The 18,063-nt window shown below is 49.1% G+C and overlaps 2 protein-coding genes across 5 annotated transcripts in view; one reads left to right on the forward strand and one right to left on the reverse strand.

The window, feature by feature from the left end:
* pld7 (phospholipase D family, member 7) lies at nucleotides 1-14,091 on the reverse strand. Of its 4 annotated transcripts, XM_030368209.1 has the most exons (14): nucleotides 13,958-14,091; nucleotides 13,418-13,510; nucleotides 12,952-13,111; nucleotides 12,109-12,216; nucleotides 10,675-11,661; nucleotides 9,736-9,932; nucleotides 8,702-8,885; nucleotides 8,163-8,277; nucleotides 5,395-5,522; nucleotides 2,545-2,748; nucleotides 2,171-2,310; nucleotides 1,635-1,800; nucleotides 1,044-1,143; nucleotides 1-492 (listed from the first exon to the last, which is right to left on the reverse strand). In XM_030368209.1, the coding sequence occupies exons 3-14, from the start codon at nucleotides 13,066-13,068 to the stop codon at nucleotides 290-292; spliced, it is 2,649 nt and encodes an 882-aa protein (XP_030224069.1). In that variant the 5' UTR covers nucleotides 13,069-13,111; nucleotides 13,418-13,510; nucleotides 13,958-14,091; the 3' UTR covers nucleotides 1-289. The 4 variants fall into 4 exon arrangements, with proteins under 4 accessions (XP_030224069.1, XP_030224071.1, XP_030224070.1 ...); XM_030368211.1 differs by lacking the exon at nucleotides 12,952-13,111; XM_030368210.1 differs by lacking the exons at nucleotides 12,952-13,111; nucleotides 13,418-13,510; nucleotides 13,958-14,091 and adding an exon at nucleotides 12,455-12,681.
* Nucleotides 13,363-18,063, forward strand: part of gpr137 (G protein-coupled receptor 137) — an 8,685-nt gene continuing 3,984 nt past the window's right edge. Inside the window, exons 1-5 of the mRNA XM_030368219.1 lie at nucleotides 13,363-13,601; nucleotides 13,988-14,424; nucleotides 15,033-15,082; nucleotides 15,346-15,595; nucleotides 16,127-16,276. Coding sequence (XP_030224079.1) covers nucleotides 14,041-14,424; nucleotides 15,033-15,082; nucleotides 15,346-15,595; nucleotides 16,127-16,276 — 834 coding nt within the window. The 5' untranslated portion in view covers nucleotides 13,363-13,601; nucleotides 13,988-14,040. The remainder of the gene's footprint in view (nucleotides 13,602-13,987; nucleotides 14,425-15,032; nucleotides 15,083-15,345; nucleotides 15,596-16,126; nucleotides 16,277-18,063) is intronic.

Here is an 18,063-nt window from a genome sequence, read left to right on the forward strand (position 1 = left end):
GCTTGTCCAGCCTTTTATTTTTCAAGCATAACCTTGTACAGATTCTTTTGCAAACAATAAGCAAATATACAAAATGCGCCAGGCATTATAAAAAATATTCCTTACCAATTGGATTTCAAACACTTCCATATTGCTGATATCTTCAAGAAAACATTTGTAAACGGTAAATAAAAAGCCAGCAAGTAGTGCCAAGTGTTCGATAGGTTTCAACGTATGCAGTAAGAAAGGCGTTCTGATGGAAGGCTGTCCGATCGTCTGCTCAGTGGACAGACGGTCTGTCCGGTCGTCATCAGTGGCGGAGCAGCGGACAGACGTCTGTCCGGTCGTCGGGGAGCGCGCTGGTGTACGAGGACGTCCAGTCCCGGTTGAACACCCCGTCCAGCTGCCCCTGCAGGGTGGCCTGGCCGGGGCCCACGGCCGAGCCCGTCTGGTTCACCACCAGCCCCACGCCCGCCGTCTGCACAAAGTAGTTCTCCGACCAGTTGGACGTACCTGGAGCACAGCGCAGCCGTTAGCCTATATCGTCAGGGACCCCTGAGGTCATCACCGCAGAGTGCACAGGCAAGCAGAACACTTTAAAGGGCGTCACGTGCGTTGTTATTAGTGGATCAGTTACTTTGCTGAAATGGAACCACTTAAATCTTGATCTTGAGCCAGCCCTGGGCCAAAATAACAGGTGATCTTCATCTGGGACGGCTGATCATGGACCAAATTGCACCGAATGTAACGTACAATGTAATGAATCTGTGAGATTTATTTAGCTTAGTTAGTTAGGAATTTAGTTAGTATTGAAAAAAAGATTAAAATAGGTTCATGTGCTAGTCCGATGTTCCCTGGCCAATAGATTTAATAAAAAACACTCAGGTTTATCTTATACAACCAGTTCCTGTGCATGCCTGCCTGTGTGTGTGTGTGTGTGTGTGTGTGTGTGTGTGTGTGTGTGTGTGTGTGTGTGTGTGTGTGTGTGTGTGTGTGTGTGTGTGTGTGTGTGTGTGTGTGTGTGTGTGTGTTCACATGGTATAGAGAGAGGGGGGGGGGGGTACCTATGTAGGCCACGCGATCTGTCACCATGTACTTGGCGTGGTTGACGCGAGCGTAGGGGATCTTCATCTGCTCGGGCGTGGAGGGCACGGTGAACACTTTCTGGAGGAGGGAGGGCGGGGGGGAGGCCAACCGTTAGAAGAAGGAAGGATGTGGTCGGGGCTTCCTGACCCCCGACCACATGATGGTTGAACGGTTTCAACGATTATACACGTGGCGATTATAAACAAAAACCCAGTTGAAGAGGTCCCATTTTATACCATCAGGTGTGAGTGTCATTAGCCGTTACAAGCCGTTTTGAAAACGTGCCTCCACCTGTGTTTTAGTGCCCTCACAGGTGGGCGTGTCCACCTAGATGTGTGCTGTTTAGATCAGTCGACCAGCCTACCCAGTGGACTGTGGCAAACGTTACTGACCTATCCGTCATACATCTAGGTGGACACGCCCACTTGGGACGTCACTAAAAACACAGGTAAAGGCTGATCCCCCTCCCACCTGTTGGTATAATGGGTCCCATTTAAGGGGGCTCCACACTCCAAACCCCCCCACCAACGACACTACACAACATGTTAGTGAAGAAGCGCCCCACGCACCACGTGGACGCGACAGCCGAGCGGCGGGCGGCCCAGGACGCTCAGCGACTGCAGGAAGACGAACATGGCGGGCGGCGACTGCGGCCAGCAGCTCACCAGCAGCTTGACCTCCACGCCGCGCATACACGCCGCCTCACGCAGCGCCGAGTCGATGGCGGGCCAGAACCTGACGCCATGGCAACCACAGAGGAGAGAGAAGTGGGGAGATGGACCGGGAGAGGGTCAGGTTGAACTGGGAGAGGGTCAGGTTGGACTGGGAGAGGTAGAACTGGGAGAGGGTCAGGTTGGACTGGGAGAGGTAGAACTGGGAGAGGGTCAGGTTGAACTGGGAGAGGGACAGGTTGAACTGGGAGAGGGACAGGTTGAACTGGGAGAGGGTATGGTTGAATCGGGTGATGGACAGGTTGAACTGGGAGAGGGTCTGGTTGAACTGGGAGAGAGGGGTTGCACTGGGAGAGGCGCTCAAAGGGTCATAAAGGACTGCTCGTGCGCTGGCGTGTAGGACAAGACGGTGCCTGAAGGTGCTGCTCGCTTACCGGCCCGGCACCGAGAACTGGGAGGTCGGGAGGAAGTCCATGACAGAGATGTGGACGAAGCGGCGGGCGTCGGAGATGACGGACAGGATGGCCCACAGGTCGTCTGTGCGGCCGCGGGCTGAGATCTGGGGTGGTGCGCTCTGGAGGGAAACAGATAGAACAGGACGAGTGACGTGAATGAAGACATGCAGCTCGTGTGTCAACAGCTGTGGGACTGCACAAAGGCTAACTGATATGTTTTATTTATTAGGCTATGTTCAAGTAGTTCTGATCTGTCTGTCCCATAAGATACGCACACACACACACACACACACACACACACACACACGTACACACACACACACACACAGACACACACACACTAAGACACTCACAGACAGATAGACGCGTGCAGGCACGCCGTTGAGGCTCAGGTTCAGCGGCTGCTGGGCGCTGGACAGAGCCGAGAGGCGGGCCGGCCAATAGGGCGGCAGCGAGACGTTTTTCTCCGCCCCCAAGCCCCAGTAGACCCCGAAGATACGTGCGGCGTCCTGGGCCAGGCAGCTGCAGTCCTCCACGGACACGCCCACCTCCTTCACCTGGGGGCCGGGAGGGGGCGGGGGTTAGAAACGCAGGAAACCGTTCTCGGTAATGTCGAACAGATAAGCAAAGTCTGTTCAATGCAAATCAGTGAGCGTGTCGTAGCAGCCGTTATTAAAGCCGTTATCTGGATTGAAAAAAGCCTAAACCAGTCCTTGATGTATGCAACAGCCCCGGGCGAATGTACCGCATACAGGAATGATGCAAATAACTGCCACAGACGTAGTGCCAGTAATAGCCCCCACCCCCTACTGATCCGAAATGTACAGCATAACCCGGTAATGATAATAATAATAAATGGGACTTATATTGCGCTTTTCTAGGACTCAAAGTCTCTTTAATAATAACAATAATAATAATACATTTAATTTAGAGCCGCCTTTCAAGACACCCAAGGTCACCTTACAGAGCATATAGTCGTCATAAATCGTTTAAAAAAAACAAGACATTGTGGAAAAAATAAATAAATAAACATAATAAATATATGTTATTACACCTTTACACTGAGGCGCGGTGGTAGTAAAAGAAACAACAGACATACAGCACAGACACACCGGTGAAAGGGGGGGCTAAGAGAAGGCAGTAGAGATAAGATGGGTCTTGAGGGGGGATTGGAAAGCTGGGAGAGACTCTGTGTCTCTGATGTCTTGGGGAAGCTGCCCTAGAGAAGGTTCTGTCCCCAATACGGCAAAGGTTATCGCCACGCATTTGTTCCTGGGTATTAAAATCCACCAATGAGCTCCATCAAATGGCTGGAGAGCGGTGGGGAGTAGATTGGAAAAGGCGTTCACCACAAGTATGGACTCAAACCGACAAAGAGGAATGCAAATCGTGGCAGGGCAGATCTGAGTCAAATGACATGCGGCTGGTTTTACCGAACAGGCTGAATATTTGTGTTCCAGGAAGATTGAGCAATGAAAAAAGTATTGAGACATTGTGGCCTTTGTTATTTAGGAAGCCTATAGATATATATATCGCCCGTTATGCAATAACTCAAGTTGCAAAAGTGGAAAAGGGAATAGCTACTGCTAGATTACTACAAAATAAACGCAATGAGTAGCGAGTAGTATGTAGTAACTAGTAGTATGTAGTAAGTAAGTAGCGAGTTCTCTTTTCTGTAAGAATAGGTAAATGCTGTGAACTGCCAAATGAAACAGAATTCCATGAAAACGTTGCATTTAAAGAAGCTAAAACGGCATTGAAAGTCGTTTTCCGCTCTACTCAAGCAGTTGTAGAATGTAGATACAGCAAACCGGTCAAGCAACATTGCAGGTTCAACTGACAACGCCAGAAAGCGTCGTCCGTCATGTTTTTAAGTACTACCACCAGCTGCGCTAGACTACACTTTGATAAAGGAATTTGTCTCTCATTATGTATACATAATGAGTAGAGATGTCCGATATTATCGGCCCACCGATATTATCGGCCCGATATTAGCATAAAAATGTAATATCTGTCAATATCGGTATCGGATTTTTTTTGCCTTAAAACCGATTTTTTTTTTTTTTTTTTATAGCTCAAATAAATGTTTTCAAAATTGTGCAGTACAGTGCACATTGTAATTGACTCATATTTGTGCATTTATTCAATTAAGGTTATTGAGTTTTAGTTAAAGAAACATACTGCTATGTTGCACATAGTTGTTCAGGTACAATGTTTTATCATTTGTGAAGTCAAGTTTGCCCTATTTGTTGTGGGCATTGTCAAGATTATCTCAGGGAGAGTGTAATCCAAACTGTTGTCTGAGACCATTAAAAAAATAAAAATAAACATGGCACTTTTCCCTTAAATTAAGTTGAAGTATTTTTCTTATTTTGCACAGACAATGTTAACATTTGGAAAGCCTTGTTGCATTCAAGAATGCATCCAGTGGGGCATCACAATAACATTAAGCATGTTGTGTTAATTCCACAACAGGAGATATGTAATGTTACCTAAATTAGGTTTGAGGAAAAATAACCCAAATATCGACATCGGTATCGGCTGATATCGGAATCGAAAATTTAGAGTTGGACAATATCGCATATCGGATATCGGCAAAAAAGCCAATATCGGACATCCCTAATAATGAGGGCTTTGAGAGAATTAAAGAAAGTCATCCATCAAAGTGCTGCACTAGGCAAGGCAAGGCAAGGCAATTTTATTTATGTAGCACTTTTCATACACAAGGCAGACTCAAAGTGCTTCACATATAAACATTGTCATACAATAAAATAAAATAATAGATAAGTAAAAGAAAACATATGCAAAGAAATGAGTAAAATAGAAAGTGCATTGTATTTAAGATCAGAGTATCCGCGTCGGGACTCCAACCCGACCTAAAGGAACTTGGTACTTTCTCTGGGACTCCAACCCGGATTCTAGTAACCCTTATCCTTTCTCTCTGGTATCAGATCATGTATCTTTCTGGTAAAAATAGAAAATGAAATTGAAAGTAAAAAAGGCTTTTTAGTAAGTAAAATTGAAAGTGCAATGTATTTAAGATCAGATCAACAGTCTCTCTGGAACCCACGTCGGGACTCCAACCCGCCCTAAAGGAACTTGGTCCTTTCTACATTAGGGTGTGTGTTAACCGTGTGTGTGCTGCAGTAGGGGTGTGTGCAGCGTGTGTGCAGCGCGTGCTCGCTGCGCCGGGCGCCGTGTACCTGGCTGAGGGAGCGCCAGTCCATGTTGGCGCTGCCCAGGTAGAGGTGCTGCGTGTCCACCACCCACAGCTTGGTGTGCAGGATGCCCCCCGTCACGGCCTGGAGGTCCACCTCCCTCACCTCCGCCCCTAAGAAAGAGAGAGAGACACCCTTCACACCCTGGAGAAGCCTGCAGTGTGTCCAACTGGATATCCATATGTTGAGTAATTAGCGTCTTCCCACAGAGACCGAGGTGTCTAGATTTGACATGATGGATTGGCTCATACAGCCAAGTCATGTTAAGGCCTATTCAGCTTTGATCATCTTGCAGGACATTGCATTCACATTTACATTTTGGCCATTCAGCAGACGTTTTATCCTTAGCGACTTACAATACATTTGTACATTATAGTTCATTGGTCGGAAAAAAGAGAAACAATATTTCGCTGTTGGTAGAGTAACGATGAGGTGTTCTTAGAGATGCTCCTGTGGGGAGTTTGTTGTTAAGAGAAAAGTCGACAATTCCTCAAAAGTGTCAAAGAACAGTTGGATTTAAGTGTCAGACATTAAGAGCTCTACAGTGCAGACATTAAGAGCTCTAGAGTGCAGACATTAAGAGCTCTACGCTGCTGACATTAAGAGCTCTAGAGTGCAGTCACTAAGAGCTCTAGAGTGCAGTCACTAAGAGCTCTACGATGCAGACATTAAGAGCTCTACGGTGCAGACATTAAGAGATCTACGGTGCAGACATTAAGAGCTCTACGGTGGAGACATTAAGAGCTCTAGAGTGCAGACAATAAGAGCTCTATGGTGCAGACATTAAGAGCTCTAGGGTGCAGACATTAAGAGCTCTAGGGTGCAGACATTAAGAGCTCTAGAGTGCAGTCACTAAGAGCTCTAGAGTGCAGTCACTAAGAGCTCTACGATGCAGACATTAAGAGCTCTACGGTGCAGACATTAAGAGATCTACGGTGCAGACATTAAGAGCTTTAGAGTGCAGACATTAAGAGCTCTAGAGTGCAGACATTAAGAGATCTACGGTGCAGACATTAAGAGCTCTAGAGTGCAGACATTAAGAGCTCTACGGTGCAGATATTAAGAGCTCTAGGGTGCAGACATTAAGAGATCTACGGTGCAGACATTAAGAGCTTTAGAGTGCAGACATTAAGAGCTCTAGAGTGCAGACATTAAGAGATCTACGGTGCAGACATTAAGAGCTCTAGAGTGCAGACATTAAGAGCTCTACGGTGCAGATATTAAGAGCTCTAGGGTGCAGACATTAAGAGCTCTAGAGTGCAGACATTAAGAGCTCTACGGTGCAGACATTAAGAGCTCTACGGTGCAGTCACTAAGAGCTCTAGAGTGCAGTCACTAAGAACTCTACGATGCAGACATTAAGAGCTCTACGGTGCAGACATTAAGAGATCTACGGTGCAGACATTAAGAGCTCTACGGTGGAGACATTAAGAGCTCTAGAGTGCAGACAATAAGAGCTCTACGGTGCGGACATTAAGAGCTCTAGGGTGCAGACATTAAGAGCTCTAGGGTGCAGACATTAAGAGCTCTAGAATGCAGTCACTAAGAGCTCTAGAGTGCAGTCACTAAGAGCTCTACGATGCAGACATTAAGAGCTCTACGGTGCAGACATTAAGAGATCTACGGTGCAGACATTAAGAGCTTTAGAGTGCAGACATTAAGAGCTCTAGAGTGCAGACATTAAGAGATCTACGGTGCATACATTAAGAGCTCTAGAGTGCAGACATTAAGAGCTCTACGGTGCAGATATTAAGAGCTCTAGGGTGCAGACATTAAGAGATCTACGGTGCAGACATTAAGAGCTTTAGAGTGCAGACATTAAGAGCTCTAGAGTGCAGACATTAAGAGATCTACGGTGCAGACATTAAGAGCTCTAGAGTGCAGACATTAAGAGCTCTACGGTGCAGTCACTAAGAGCTCTAGAGTGCAGTCACTAAGAGCTCTACGATGCAGACATTAAGAGCTCTACGGTGCAGACATTAAGAGATCTACGGTGCAGACATTAAGAGCTTTAGAGTGCAGACATTAAGAGCTCTAGAGTGCAGACATTAAGAGATCTACGGTGCAGACATTAAGAGCTCTAGAGTGCAGACATTAAGAGCTCTACGGTGCAGATATTAAGAGCTCTAGGGTGCAGACATTAAGAGATCTACGGTGCAGACATTAAGAGCTTTAGAGTGCAGACATTAAGAGCTCTAGAGTGCAGACATTAAGAGATCTACGGTGCAGACATTAAGAGCTCTAGAGTGCAGACATTAAGAGCTCTACGGTGCAGATATTAAGAGCTCTAGGGTGCAGACATTAAGAGCTCTAGAGTGCAGACATTAAGAGCTCTACGGTGCAGACATTAAGAGCTCTACGGTGCAGACATTAAGAGATCTACGGTGCAGACATTAAGAGCTTTAGAGTGCAGACATTAAGAGCTCTAGAGTGCGGACATTAAGAGATCTACGGTGCAGACATTAAGAGCTCTAGAGTGCAGACATTAAGAGCTCTACGGTGCAGATATTAAGAGCTCTAGGGTGCAGACATTAAGAGCTCTAGAGTGCAGACATTAAGAGCTCTACGGTGCAGACATTAAGAGCTCTAGGGTGCAGACATTAAGAGCTCTAGGGTGCAGACATTAAGAGCTCTACGGTGCAGACATTAAGAGCTCTAGGGTGCGGACATTAAGAGCTCTAGGGTGCAGACATTAAGAGCTCTAGGGTGCAGACATTAAAAACGGCGCGGTGCAGACAGTCAGCTCAACCTACCGGCGGCGGCCAGGGCGGCCGTGTCCACAGTGGAGCTCTGAGGCGCGTTGACGGCAACCTGCAGACGCACCCCTCTGGCCGGTAGCCGGCTCAGCTCCTGGAACACCTCCCGCCCCTGGAGACATTCACCCACACGGGACGCGGTCATCAGTCACTACTCAATGCTCACCATGTTGGGTGGGTTTGGATTTCAGAGTTCACAGCAGGTCAAATGTATATTATTTTGCCAATATTATTATATTGGCATGTAGCAAATACTTGGACCTACTGTAAACCTGAAATAAACACATGCACCAATATAATATTAAGTTCTTAACATTAACATTTCTAACGAACCAACCGGGTTAATATTAGTATTGAGGTAACAAAACGATATCACATATATCAACTCATAATCTGAATGAATCGCGAAGAAAGTACATTTAACGGCATTTAAATCCTGCCGCTCTTATACCGACCCACAAACGCACAACGACCCCTATTCCTGTATCGACCAAACATGTGTGAAGAGAGCTAACAACACCAGAGCACGCACAGACCTGGGCGTCGGTGGGGTCGGGGTGGTCCTCGTGGTCCCTCAGCGTCACGTAGAACCCAGCGATGGACAGAGAGCCGCTGGCCCGGCCCAGCAGACGCAGCCAGCCCTCGGAGACGCTGGGTAGGGGGCCGGGGGGTACCCCCGTGGGGTACAGACCCACGGGGACGCTCTCCACCAGACGCACGCTGAGAGGAGGAGGAGGGACGGCGGGGTTTTATACCGCGACATCATTGAATACCTGACTGATTGGTCGATCACGTTCCCAGGGTGTGCGTTGCTTCACCCCCTGCCTCTAACAGCGTCTATCTGCTAACCATCTTAAAACGGTCAGACAACCGTCACACAGTTGTTTCTTTGACAGTTCAAATACAATATTCAAAAATATGATGAAAATTTCGTCTAAAGTAAAATATTTAAAGAAAACAACCTGATTACACTCTCGACCGCCGTAGTATGGGCTACGTTCCTCACGCATCACTTCATTCCTTCCTACTTGTATTTGAGCGGCTGTCTATGCAACATTCACCGCTGCCACTTAATATTCAACACTTGAACCTGTTTCAAACATGCTGGGTTGAGAGTATCTTAATCTCACGACAGCTCATTGTAAATCAAATCAACACCACAGGGCAAAACAAGTGAATAACCGTCCTTTAAAGCGTTGATGTTAACCCACCAGGCGGAGTGTGATCAGCCATTACCCGCCGTTTGAAAATATGCCTTTTCCTGTGTTTTAGTGACAACACAAGTGGGTGTGCCCACCTAGATGTACGACGGACAGATAAGCAACATTTGCCACAGTCCACTGGGTAGGCTGGTAGACCGATCTATCCAGCACACATCTAGGTGGACACGCCCACCAGTGATGTCACCAGGGCACAGGGCTAACGGCTAATCAGCCTCAGAACTACGGCATGAATCACCCCTGTAAATCAGCAATGTTCCTGGGGTGAAGTCAGCAGAAGCCACTAATGAAGTCAGCAGAAGCCATTCGTTTTCACAAACAGTCATGTCCCCGGTTCCCCCACTCCTCACCTGCAGTCTGCGCTGCAGGGCTCCCCGGCCAGGCCCCAGCCCTCCAGGCCCTCTTGGCGGTGCATCTCAAGCTGGGCCAGCAGGTGGTCCGTGGAGCGGGGCAGGCCATACCGCCAGGCGTGCTGCCCCAGGCCCCCCACCAGCAGCAGGGCGGCGGGCAGCAGGCAGAACAGGACCAGGATGCAGCAGCCGGACCTCTGGGGAAACATCGGCGGGAGAGAGACAGGCTGAGTCCGGGAGGAGGAGGAGGAGGAGGAGGTGGGGAGGGGGGTAGGCCATGTGACTGGAGGGGGGGTTAGGGTACTCAAGCAACACAAGTCAAGTGAAGACACCGGGGGGATACAAACAACAGCGGCATGCCATAGCTGTTCAGACAGGGCGGGGCTCATTCCATTCCACACCAGTGCTGCACTACTCTCCACTTTCCAGTGCTATCGATGTCATTATAAGCAGCCTTATGATAAACACCCATTCCTCAACGAAACCATGAACCAAGGCATCTGCAGAACGCTATCCCGTGGATCTTTGGCCCTCGATAACAATGGTGGCTAGACTCTGCCTAGCCATCCACCCCCCCACGCACTTATTGTACGTTTGTACGTCCTGCCACTTAAAAATAGTACTTAGCATTGTGTACAATCTTATCCTAGCTATCGTTATTATACGGGTATGGGTTATGCTAGCGATTGTTAGATCTTGGCACTTGGTTCCATGAACATCCTTACTGTACGGACACCGATATATTGTTTCACTTTCTTCTGACAAAGGGACTTATTGTAAGTCGCTTTGTATAAAAGTATCTGCTAAACGCTCTAAAATGTAAATGCATTAGACAGTGTGTTGGTCCTGCTTCCCAACGTCTACAGATGTGCATGTTCCCTCCCAGACATCGCCTCCCTCTCTCATGTGTAGGGCCGTACTAATCACAGAGAGACCCACCTTGGCTGTGGGGCGGCTCGGCTCGGCGGCCGCGGGCCTCTTCCTCTGGGACTCAGCGGGGGGTTTGGTGGCTTGGTGCAGCTCACACCGGACCTCCGCCGGGGCGGCCCGCCGGCGGAGGCCCTCCCCCTGGGGGGCGCGCTGTCGGCGCCCGCTCCCGTTCTCCGCAGCCAACTCGGACGGAGCCCTCGGGGCGGGCTTCTCGGCCTCGGAGTCTCGGAGCGGTTGAGGGTCTTTGACCGGCTGAGGGTCTTTGACCGGCTGAGGGTCCTGGACCTCTGGTTCCCCCCCCTCTGGTTCCTCCAGCACCGGGTCGTCCTGCCAGGGCTCCGACCCCCACGGCGGCAGCTCGTCTGCGATGTCGACGGCCCGGGCCGAGTCCCACAGCTCTCTGGGGGCGGGGGTCACCCCCTCCCGGTGGGCCTGCGTGTCTCCGTCACGGAGGCCCGACCAACCCGCAGGGGCCCCCTCCACCCTCCGGGCCCCCGGCGCCTCGGTGAGGCCGAGGGGCGGGGCCTCCTCCGGCTCCGGGGTGGGCTCCGGGGTGACCTCCGGCACCCGGGGGGCCGCCCTCAGGACGGGGCGCGGCGTCAGGGTCAGGTACTGGTACGGCTCGGAGGCCCTGGGGCCCTCGGCGGGCGGCGTTGGGGCCCACTCCGCCGCGGTCGATCTGGGTAGCAGGGTGCTGATTGGCTGATGGTGGTGGAGGGGGGCGGCGGCTGGCTCCCGCGCCCCGGGGAGCTTCGACTTCGGCACGTCGGCGGAGGTCGCCGCCGGGGGGTCCTTCCTGGGGAGGGGCGACTCGGCGCTGGGGCCCCCCCCCCCGGGGGGCCGCTTCTTGCCCAGGCTGTTCTGGAAGGTGGGGATCCGGGAGACCAGCGTCTTGCCCCCCCTGCGGCTCATCTCCTCGCGCTCCTCCAGGTCTCTGGCGGCGCTCTCGTCGTCGGGCGAGAGGCGGTCGAGGACCACGGCGCACGACCACGGAACCTACGAGGCAGTCGGGTTAGATCGCTGGATTGTGCAACAACCGCAACACACACATAGGTGGAAGTAGATAGGGAGGACGTGTTCAACTGGTTATGAGCAGCTGTAGACATAGGATCATACTAGTAAGTAAACAGTAGGATCAAAGACGACTGTACCAGGAATCGTTACATTTGTCGATGCAAACAAGTGATTACTTTATTTAAATGGTTGACAGGACAATCAGAATGTAAGTAGAATGTAACTATGATGTCACTTACCCCAAAAGCAACACGCTACGCTCCCTCTAAACAAACTGACTGCCGACATGTGACAGATGTCGGCAGCTTAACAACAGTTCCCTCTAGATGTGTCATCATGCCGGGTCTGCCCCTCCCAATCAACCGAGAGGCTAGGCCTGCTTCTGGCCGCATTGCACCCTCTGTCTCGGTGCCAGGGAATTCAAATTACCCGAGCGTCCTTCCCCTGTTCCACTGCGTCATCAGCCGGAGGCAGGTGAGCGTCCTTCGGCTCCATCTCCGGCCTGTCCTCTGGCTCACTGTCCGACACATCTGGGTCCTGCAGGAGGAAGAGGAAACGCGTTCAGTCCTTACTCTTAGAGCCTAACATCCAAACCGCATCTTGCCACTAAAGCATCACGTGCATTTCAGAGTTAGGCGGACTGCAGCACAGCGAGGGGAGTACATGAACGGACGACCTAAGATCTAATGTTTTCAAAGTATTCAACATTAAGGCGAGAGAGTTTAATGTACTAAATCATAACATTAACCGCAGTACTGCGTGGTTATAAACTTACCATGGTCGCTCCGCCTTCACTTTCAGTCTAAACGACGCGGCGCAGAAAAAGTATTTCACCTCAACGTTCAATAAACAGTGAAAACTAACCTTTCCTAACGCTCAAACTACCGCTCATCACGGCGCTGGCTGCTCTTAACGCTTTAGAAGGGTTTCTGCAGGAGGGAGTTCAGTACGGACTTCCTCTCTCTCTCTCTCTCTCTCTCTCTCTGTGTGTTTGTCTGGCTGCAGGCCACCTGGTCCACGAGCGACGTGGCGGCGCGCAGAGTGAGAGGAAGGGGAAGGCTTCCTCTTCCTCTCACCGCTTGTTGTGGAGGTGGAGGTGGGTGTAGTTGGGTGGGTGGGTGGGTGTAGTGTGTGATAAACCATGTCCAACACATCCAAATATACATGTGTGTCAAACTACACACTATGTAGTATTTTAACACACATTCTGGCGGTTAATGAATGGGAGAATCTGAGGGGTTAATAAATGCTTTTGAGTGGCAAATTACCCACCTCCACGAGCGGCCGTCTGCCGGCTCCTTTAAGGCGCAGGGACCTCCTCGGTCTCCAGGTTTCTCCCCCCTCGCTGCTACTGGCCTCCAGCCTCACGCGGAGCTTCCTCCTCTCCATGTCCGAACTAACGTCCCCTTAGTTAAAGCTGTTCGTAAAGCGACTATCAAATAAAAAAATAAGGACGATCCAAGTTTACTACGTCGAACGATTGCGTGCCGAAATCGCAAGATTAAATTGTTATTTAATCTTGTTGCTCTTTAAAAATCCTGATTTGAATTAAAAAAAAAACGGCAAGGGTTTTTTAAAAAGTCAACAACTTCTCCTACGCAACGCGGAATTCAAGCAGTCGCGGTTATCTGAAGCCGCTGATTTGCGGAGGAGACGTAAGTCTCCGCCCACACGGCGCAGGCCCCGCCCACACGATGCAGCCTAACCCAGTGCGGAAGTGAAGATCTGAACAACAAACCTCAGGCGTGAACTATCTGACGTCCACCACTGCTCTCCACCAAGAAGGGTTCGCGGCCGGTGCGACCCCCGCAAGGATGATGGTCACTCCCCGCTAGAGGTGAAGGGTAACGGAGGAGATTCGCAGACTTAAAGACAACACATGAGATCACTCCGCCTCCAGTGAGCTGGACCCTCAGGCTAAAGTACGTTTTTTTCTGCTGCCGGTTGATATGTTGTTGTCACCACGGAGATTTGATTTAAACTTTGTAGTGAAGCTAAAGACCATGGCTATATCTACAGTGGTGCGTATAAATACCTTCTGTTTATCTTGCAATAGTAAAATTACGCAGATTAGATGGATTATTCATAATCCGTATCACTGTGGTAAAGTCAGTCCACAGAGGTTCCCCTTCTGAACATAGATCCATAGATAACAGTAAGGTGTGTGTGTGTGTGTGTGTGTGTGTGTGTGTGTGTGTGTGTGTGTCCTCCGACGCTGTGTTGATGATAAGGTGTTGACCCGTCCTCTCCCTCTTCATAATGTGGGTGACATACTTACTTATTTACCAGATTGTACTTCCTCTCTTAGACGCGTGGTCGTCAACCTGGACCCAGGAGGACATTCTGACCGGCAGACCCACAATGCTCCCCGGGCTGACCTCAGCGGGGGCTCCGGCCCCCCTGGCCCTCCAGCCCACCCCGGCGGCCCTGCGCCCCGCGGTGGCTCCGGCGGTGCAGCTGGGCTTCACGGCGCTCTACACGGCGCTCTACGCCATGCTCTTCCTGGCCGTCTACGCCCAGCTGTGGCTGCTGCTGCTCTCAAGGCACAAGCGGCTCAGCTTCCAGAGCGTGTTCCTGTTCCTGTGCCTGCTCTGGGCGGCGCTGCGCACCACGCTCTTCTCCTTCTACTTCCTGAACTCCCTGGAGGCGAACCGGCTGCCCATGGCGGTGTACTGGCTCTTCTATTGCTGCCCGGTGTGCCTGCAGTTCTTCACTCTGAGCCTCATCAACACCTACTTCACCCAGGTGAGGCCGGAGCGAGGCGAAGCGGAGGAGCCGACCGCGGCTGGGTTCTTGCGACAGACGAGATTGCGGAGTTTGATAATGTTTATGAAAACAGCATAAGGGCGGAGGATAAGGAAATCAAGCAAAGGGTTGGAGGGACTAGGCGTTTTGAAACTGCCAAGCAGGTACGGTCGCTGCTTGGCAGATGATAAAATTTCAATGTCTTGCCGGTGTAAAACCGAGGGGGTATATTCACCCTTCGTCATGGAGCTTTCTTGGTTCATCGGAGCAGGCGGGACATGCGACCGGACGTGTTGCCCGTACACAGTGACGGACAACATATGAGTCAGAAGTATTTAAAAGTATTTAATTTTTTATCACGACGAAAGCCTCGTAAGGAAAGTTCCTCTGCTGGTTCGCACCATCTCTCCCCGTCTTCGTTAAATGCGATTGCGTCACCTACTCTCCCGTGATGGTCAGCAACTCGCGGATTTCACCGAACTACTCATGTTGATATCGCTGCGTGGCCTCTGTTGTCTGTCTGCATGAACATGTTGGATAGTGTAATCTGATCAGAAAGTATTTGCTATGTTCTAACCGAGTGTGTTCTCGGTTCCTCTCGTTCCCAGGTGCTGCTCAAAGTGAAGGATCTGCACCGGGAAGACGTGAACAAACTGATGTGAGTTCAACAGCTTCTGTCGAACCCAGTGTCAAACCCAGTGTCGGACCCAGTGTCAAACCAACCCAGTGTCGAACCCAGTGTAGATCCTAGTGTCAAATCAATCCCCAGTAGATCCCTAGAGAACAGCGAGGTCTGTCTGTCTGTCTGTCTGTCTGTCTGTCTGTCTGTCTGTCTGTCTGTCTGTCTGTCTGTCTGTCTGTGCGTGTGTGCGTGTGTCCTCCACCACTGTGTTGACGATAAGGCGTCCCCCTCTCCATCAGCTGGGTGACGCGATGTGCGTACGGCGCCATGAGCCTCCTCTTCCTGTGCGTGAACGTGGCGTGCGGGGCCCTGGGCCGGCGGGGTGGCGGCGGCGAGGGGCCCGGGGCGGCGGAGCGCGCCTGGAGGCTGGTGCTGGTGCGCGTGCTGGTCAACGACCTGCTGTTCCTGCTGGAGGCCGCGGTGCTGGCCGCCACGCTGCTGCTGCTCAGCAGGCACTCCCGCCCCAACGGGGCCTCGCTCCACCGCAGGGTGAGGGGGGGGGGGGGGGGGGGGGGGGCGGTTGGGTTGTGGTGGGTAGTGGGTCGTGGGATGGTTGTGTGTGGGTGTTGGGGGTGGGGGGGAGTCTGTGTGTGGGGGTTGGGGGGGTTGGATATCCGGATGTGTGTGTGTGGGGGGGGGGCAAGGGATGCTAGGGACTAATGCTTTCTGATATCGTGAAGCTCTTAGTTTGTTTTATCTATATTGTCATAATGGGAATAACTGCAGACATGGATGGTTAATGAATAAACAGGCTACACCAAAACAATTAGAATAATAACATGATGCAGTATTATGTGAAGTCACAAAAATTATGACTTGACTGATCTTATAGACCGACCAATTGACCGATCTTATAGTCCTCCAAAGTCAACATTGTTTGTTTCTGTTATTTACTGTGTGTGTGTGTGTGTGTGTGTGTGTGTGTGTGTGTGTGTGTGTGTGTGTGTGTGTGTGTGTGTGTGTGTGTGTGTGTGTGTGTGTGTGTGTGTGTGTGTGTGTGTGTGTGTGTGTGTCCCTCAGTGCCCGTCGCTGTGTGGCACTGCTGCCCTGGGGGCAGCGGTCATCCTGTTGTTCGCCAGCAGGGGGTGCTATAACCTGACGGTGCTGGTGCTGTCGCGGAACCATCGCGCAGAGGCGTATGACCTCGACTGGTACAACATCTCAGATCAGGTAATAACCTATGAAAGTATTATTGTAGCAAAGGTCTTTAGCACCTGTAACTGCAGATTTTGTATGCGTTTACTAAAGTCACAAATGTGTAACAGTAAATTTGAAGTCCTAAATATTTATTTTGCATGTGTACTCTAAAGTCACAAATATGTATCAGAACATTTGATGTCGTGAATATTTTTTCTACCATTGTAAACACTAAATAGGGTCTACGAGTTCACAAGTCTGTGTTACAGGTGCACAAATCCTATCCTGTGCATCACAACTTCGAAGAGTCATGCACTTGACACTTTTGCTACAATCATTGCAGCGCAGTTGGTGCAAAACATATTCACACACACCGTGTTTCATAATCTGAGAACATGCCCAAAATGTGTGCATTCGTAAACCCAAATGTGAACTAATGCATCAGAGGTTGCACATCTGTGAAATATTTTCTCAAAAAATGAAATTATATAGATCGCTATGTTCAATGAGCATTTCAACGAGCGAGCAGTCCATCGATACAACTGCTCAAATCTGACCGTGGTAAAGTTAGTTTTATATCGGACGTTGGATATTCGACACATTCGAAAAATCTATTTAGCACTGGCTTCGATGGACGAATTTCTGTCAAACCAACTTAGATGTGTTAATACAAGGCCTACCTATGTAAAACAAAGCTTATTTCTTTAAAAAAAAAAACACCATTTGATTTTATACAATTTTTTTAATGTTAAAAAAGGCTATAAATCTATTATGCGGCTTGACCTTTTGACCTACCCATATCAAAACACATCTGGTGAACTCAGCTAACTGCCCCACACATAACACAAAGCTTCTTTTTTCCAAAAACCCACCTTTTGATTTTATAAAAAAAAAAATATGTTAAAAAAGGCTATAAATCTATTATGCGGCTTGACCTTTTGACCTACCCATATCAAAACACATCTGGTGAACTCAGCTAACTGCCCCACACATAACACAAAGCTTATTTTTTCCAAAAACCCACCTTTTGATTTTATACAATTTTTTTAATGTTAAAAAAGGCTATAAATCTATTATGCGGCTTGACCTTTTGACCTACCCATATCAAAACAAGTGTGATGAACCCATCTAACTGCCCCACACATAACACAAAGCTTATTTTTTCCAAAAACCCACCTTTTGATTTTATACAATTTTTTTAACGTTAAAAAATATATATAAAATCAAAGGGTAGGTATTTTGAGAAAATAAGCTTTGTGTTATGTGTGGGGAAGTTAGATGGGTTCACCAGATTTGTTTTGAAATGGGTAGGTCAAAAGGTCAAGCCGCATAATAGATTTATAGCTTTTTCTGAGTAAAAAATATATATAAAATCAATGGGTAGGTATTTTGAGAAAATAAGCTTTGTGTTATGTGTGGGGCAGTTAGATGGGTTCACCAGATTTGTTTTGATATGGGTAGGTCAAAAGGTCAAGCCGCATAATAGATTTATAGCCTTTTTTAACATTAAAAAAATAGTATAAAATCAAAAGGTGGGTTATTGGAAAAAATAAGCTTTGTGTTATGTGTGGGGCAGTTAGATGGGTTCATCACACGTGTTTTGATATGGGTAGGTCAAAAGGTCAAGCCGCATAATAGATTTATAGCCTTTTTTAACATTAAAAAAATTGTATAAAATCAAAAGGTGGGTTTTTCGAAAAAATAAGCTTTGTGTTATGTGTGGGGCAGTTCGCTGGGTTCATCACACGTGTTTTGATATGGGTAGGTCAAAAGGTCAAGCCGCATAATAGATTTATAGCCTTTTTTAACATTAAAAAAAT

The sequence above is a fragment of the Gadus morhua genome, chromosome 10, assembly GCF_902167405.1.
Source record: "Gadus morhua chromosome 10, gadMor3.0, whole genome shotgun sequence".
NCBI lineage: Eukaryota > Metazoa > Chordata > Actinopteri > Gadiformes > Gadidae > Gadus > Gadus morhua.

What these genes read in the sequence shown, in the direction of transcription:
- pld7 (XM_030368209.1), bottom strand. Translation starts at nt 13,068, where the DNA reads ATGGAGAGGAGGAAGCTCCGCGTGAGGCTGGAGGCCAGTAGCAGCGAG. An exon ending in AACAGGGGAAGGACGCTCGG is followed by an intron (nt 11,662 to 12,108) that starts GTAATTTGAATT and finishes ACTGCCTCGTAG; the next exon opens with GTTCCGTGGTCGTGCGCCGT. An exon ending in ACTGGCGCTCCCTCAGCCAG is followed by an intron (nt 2,749 to 5,394) that starts GTACACGGCGCC and finishes CCCGGCCCCCAG; the next exon opens with GTGAAGGAGGTGGGCGTGTC.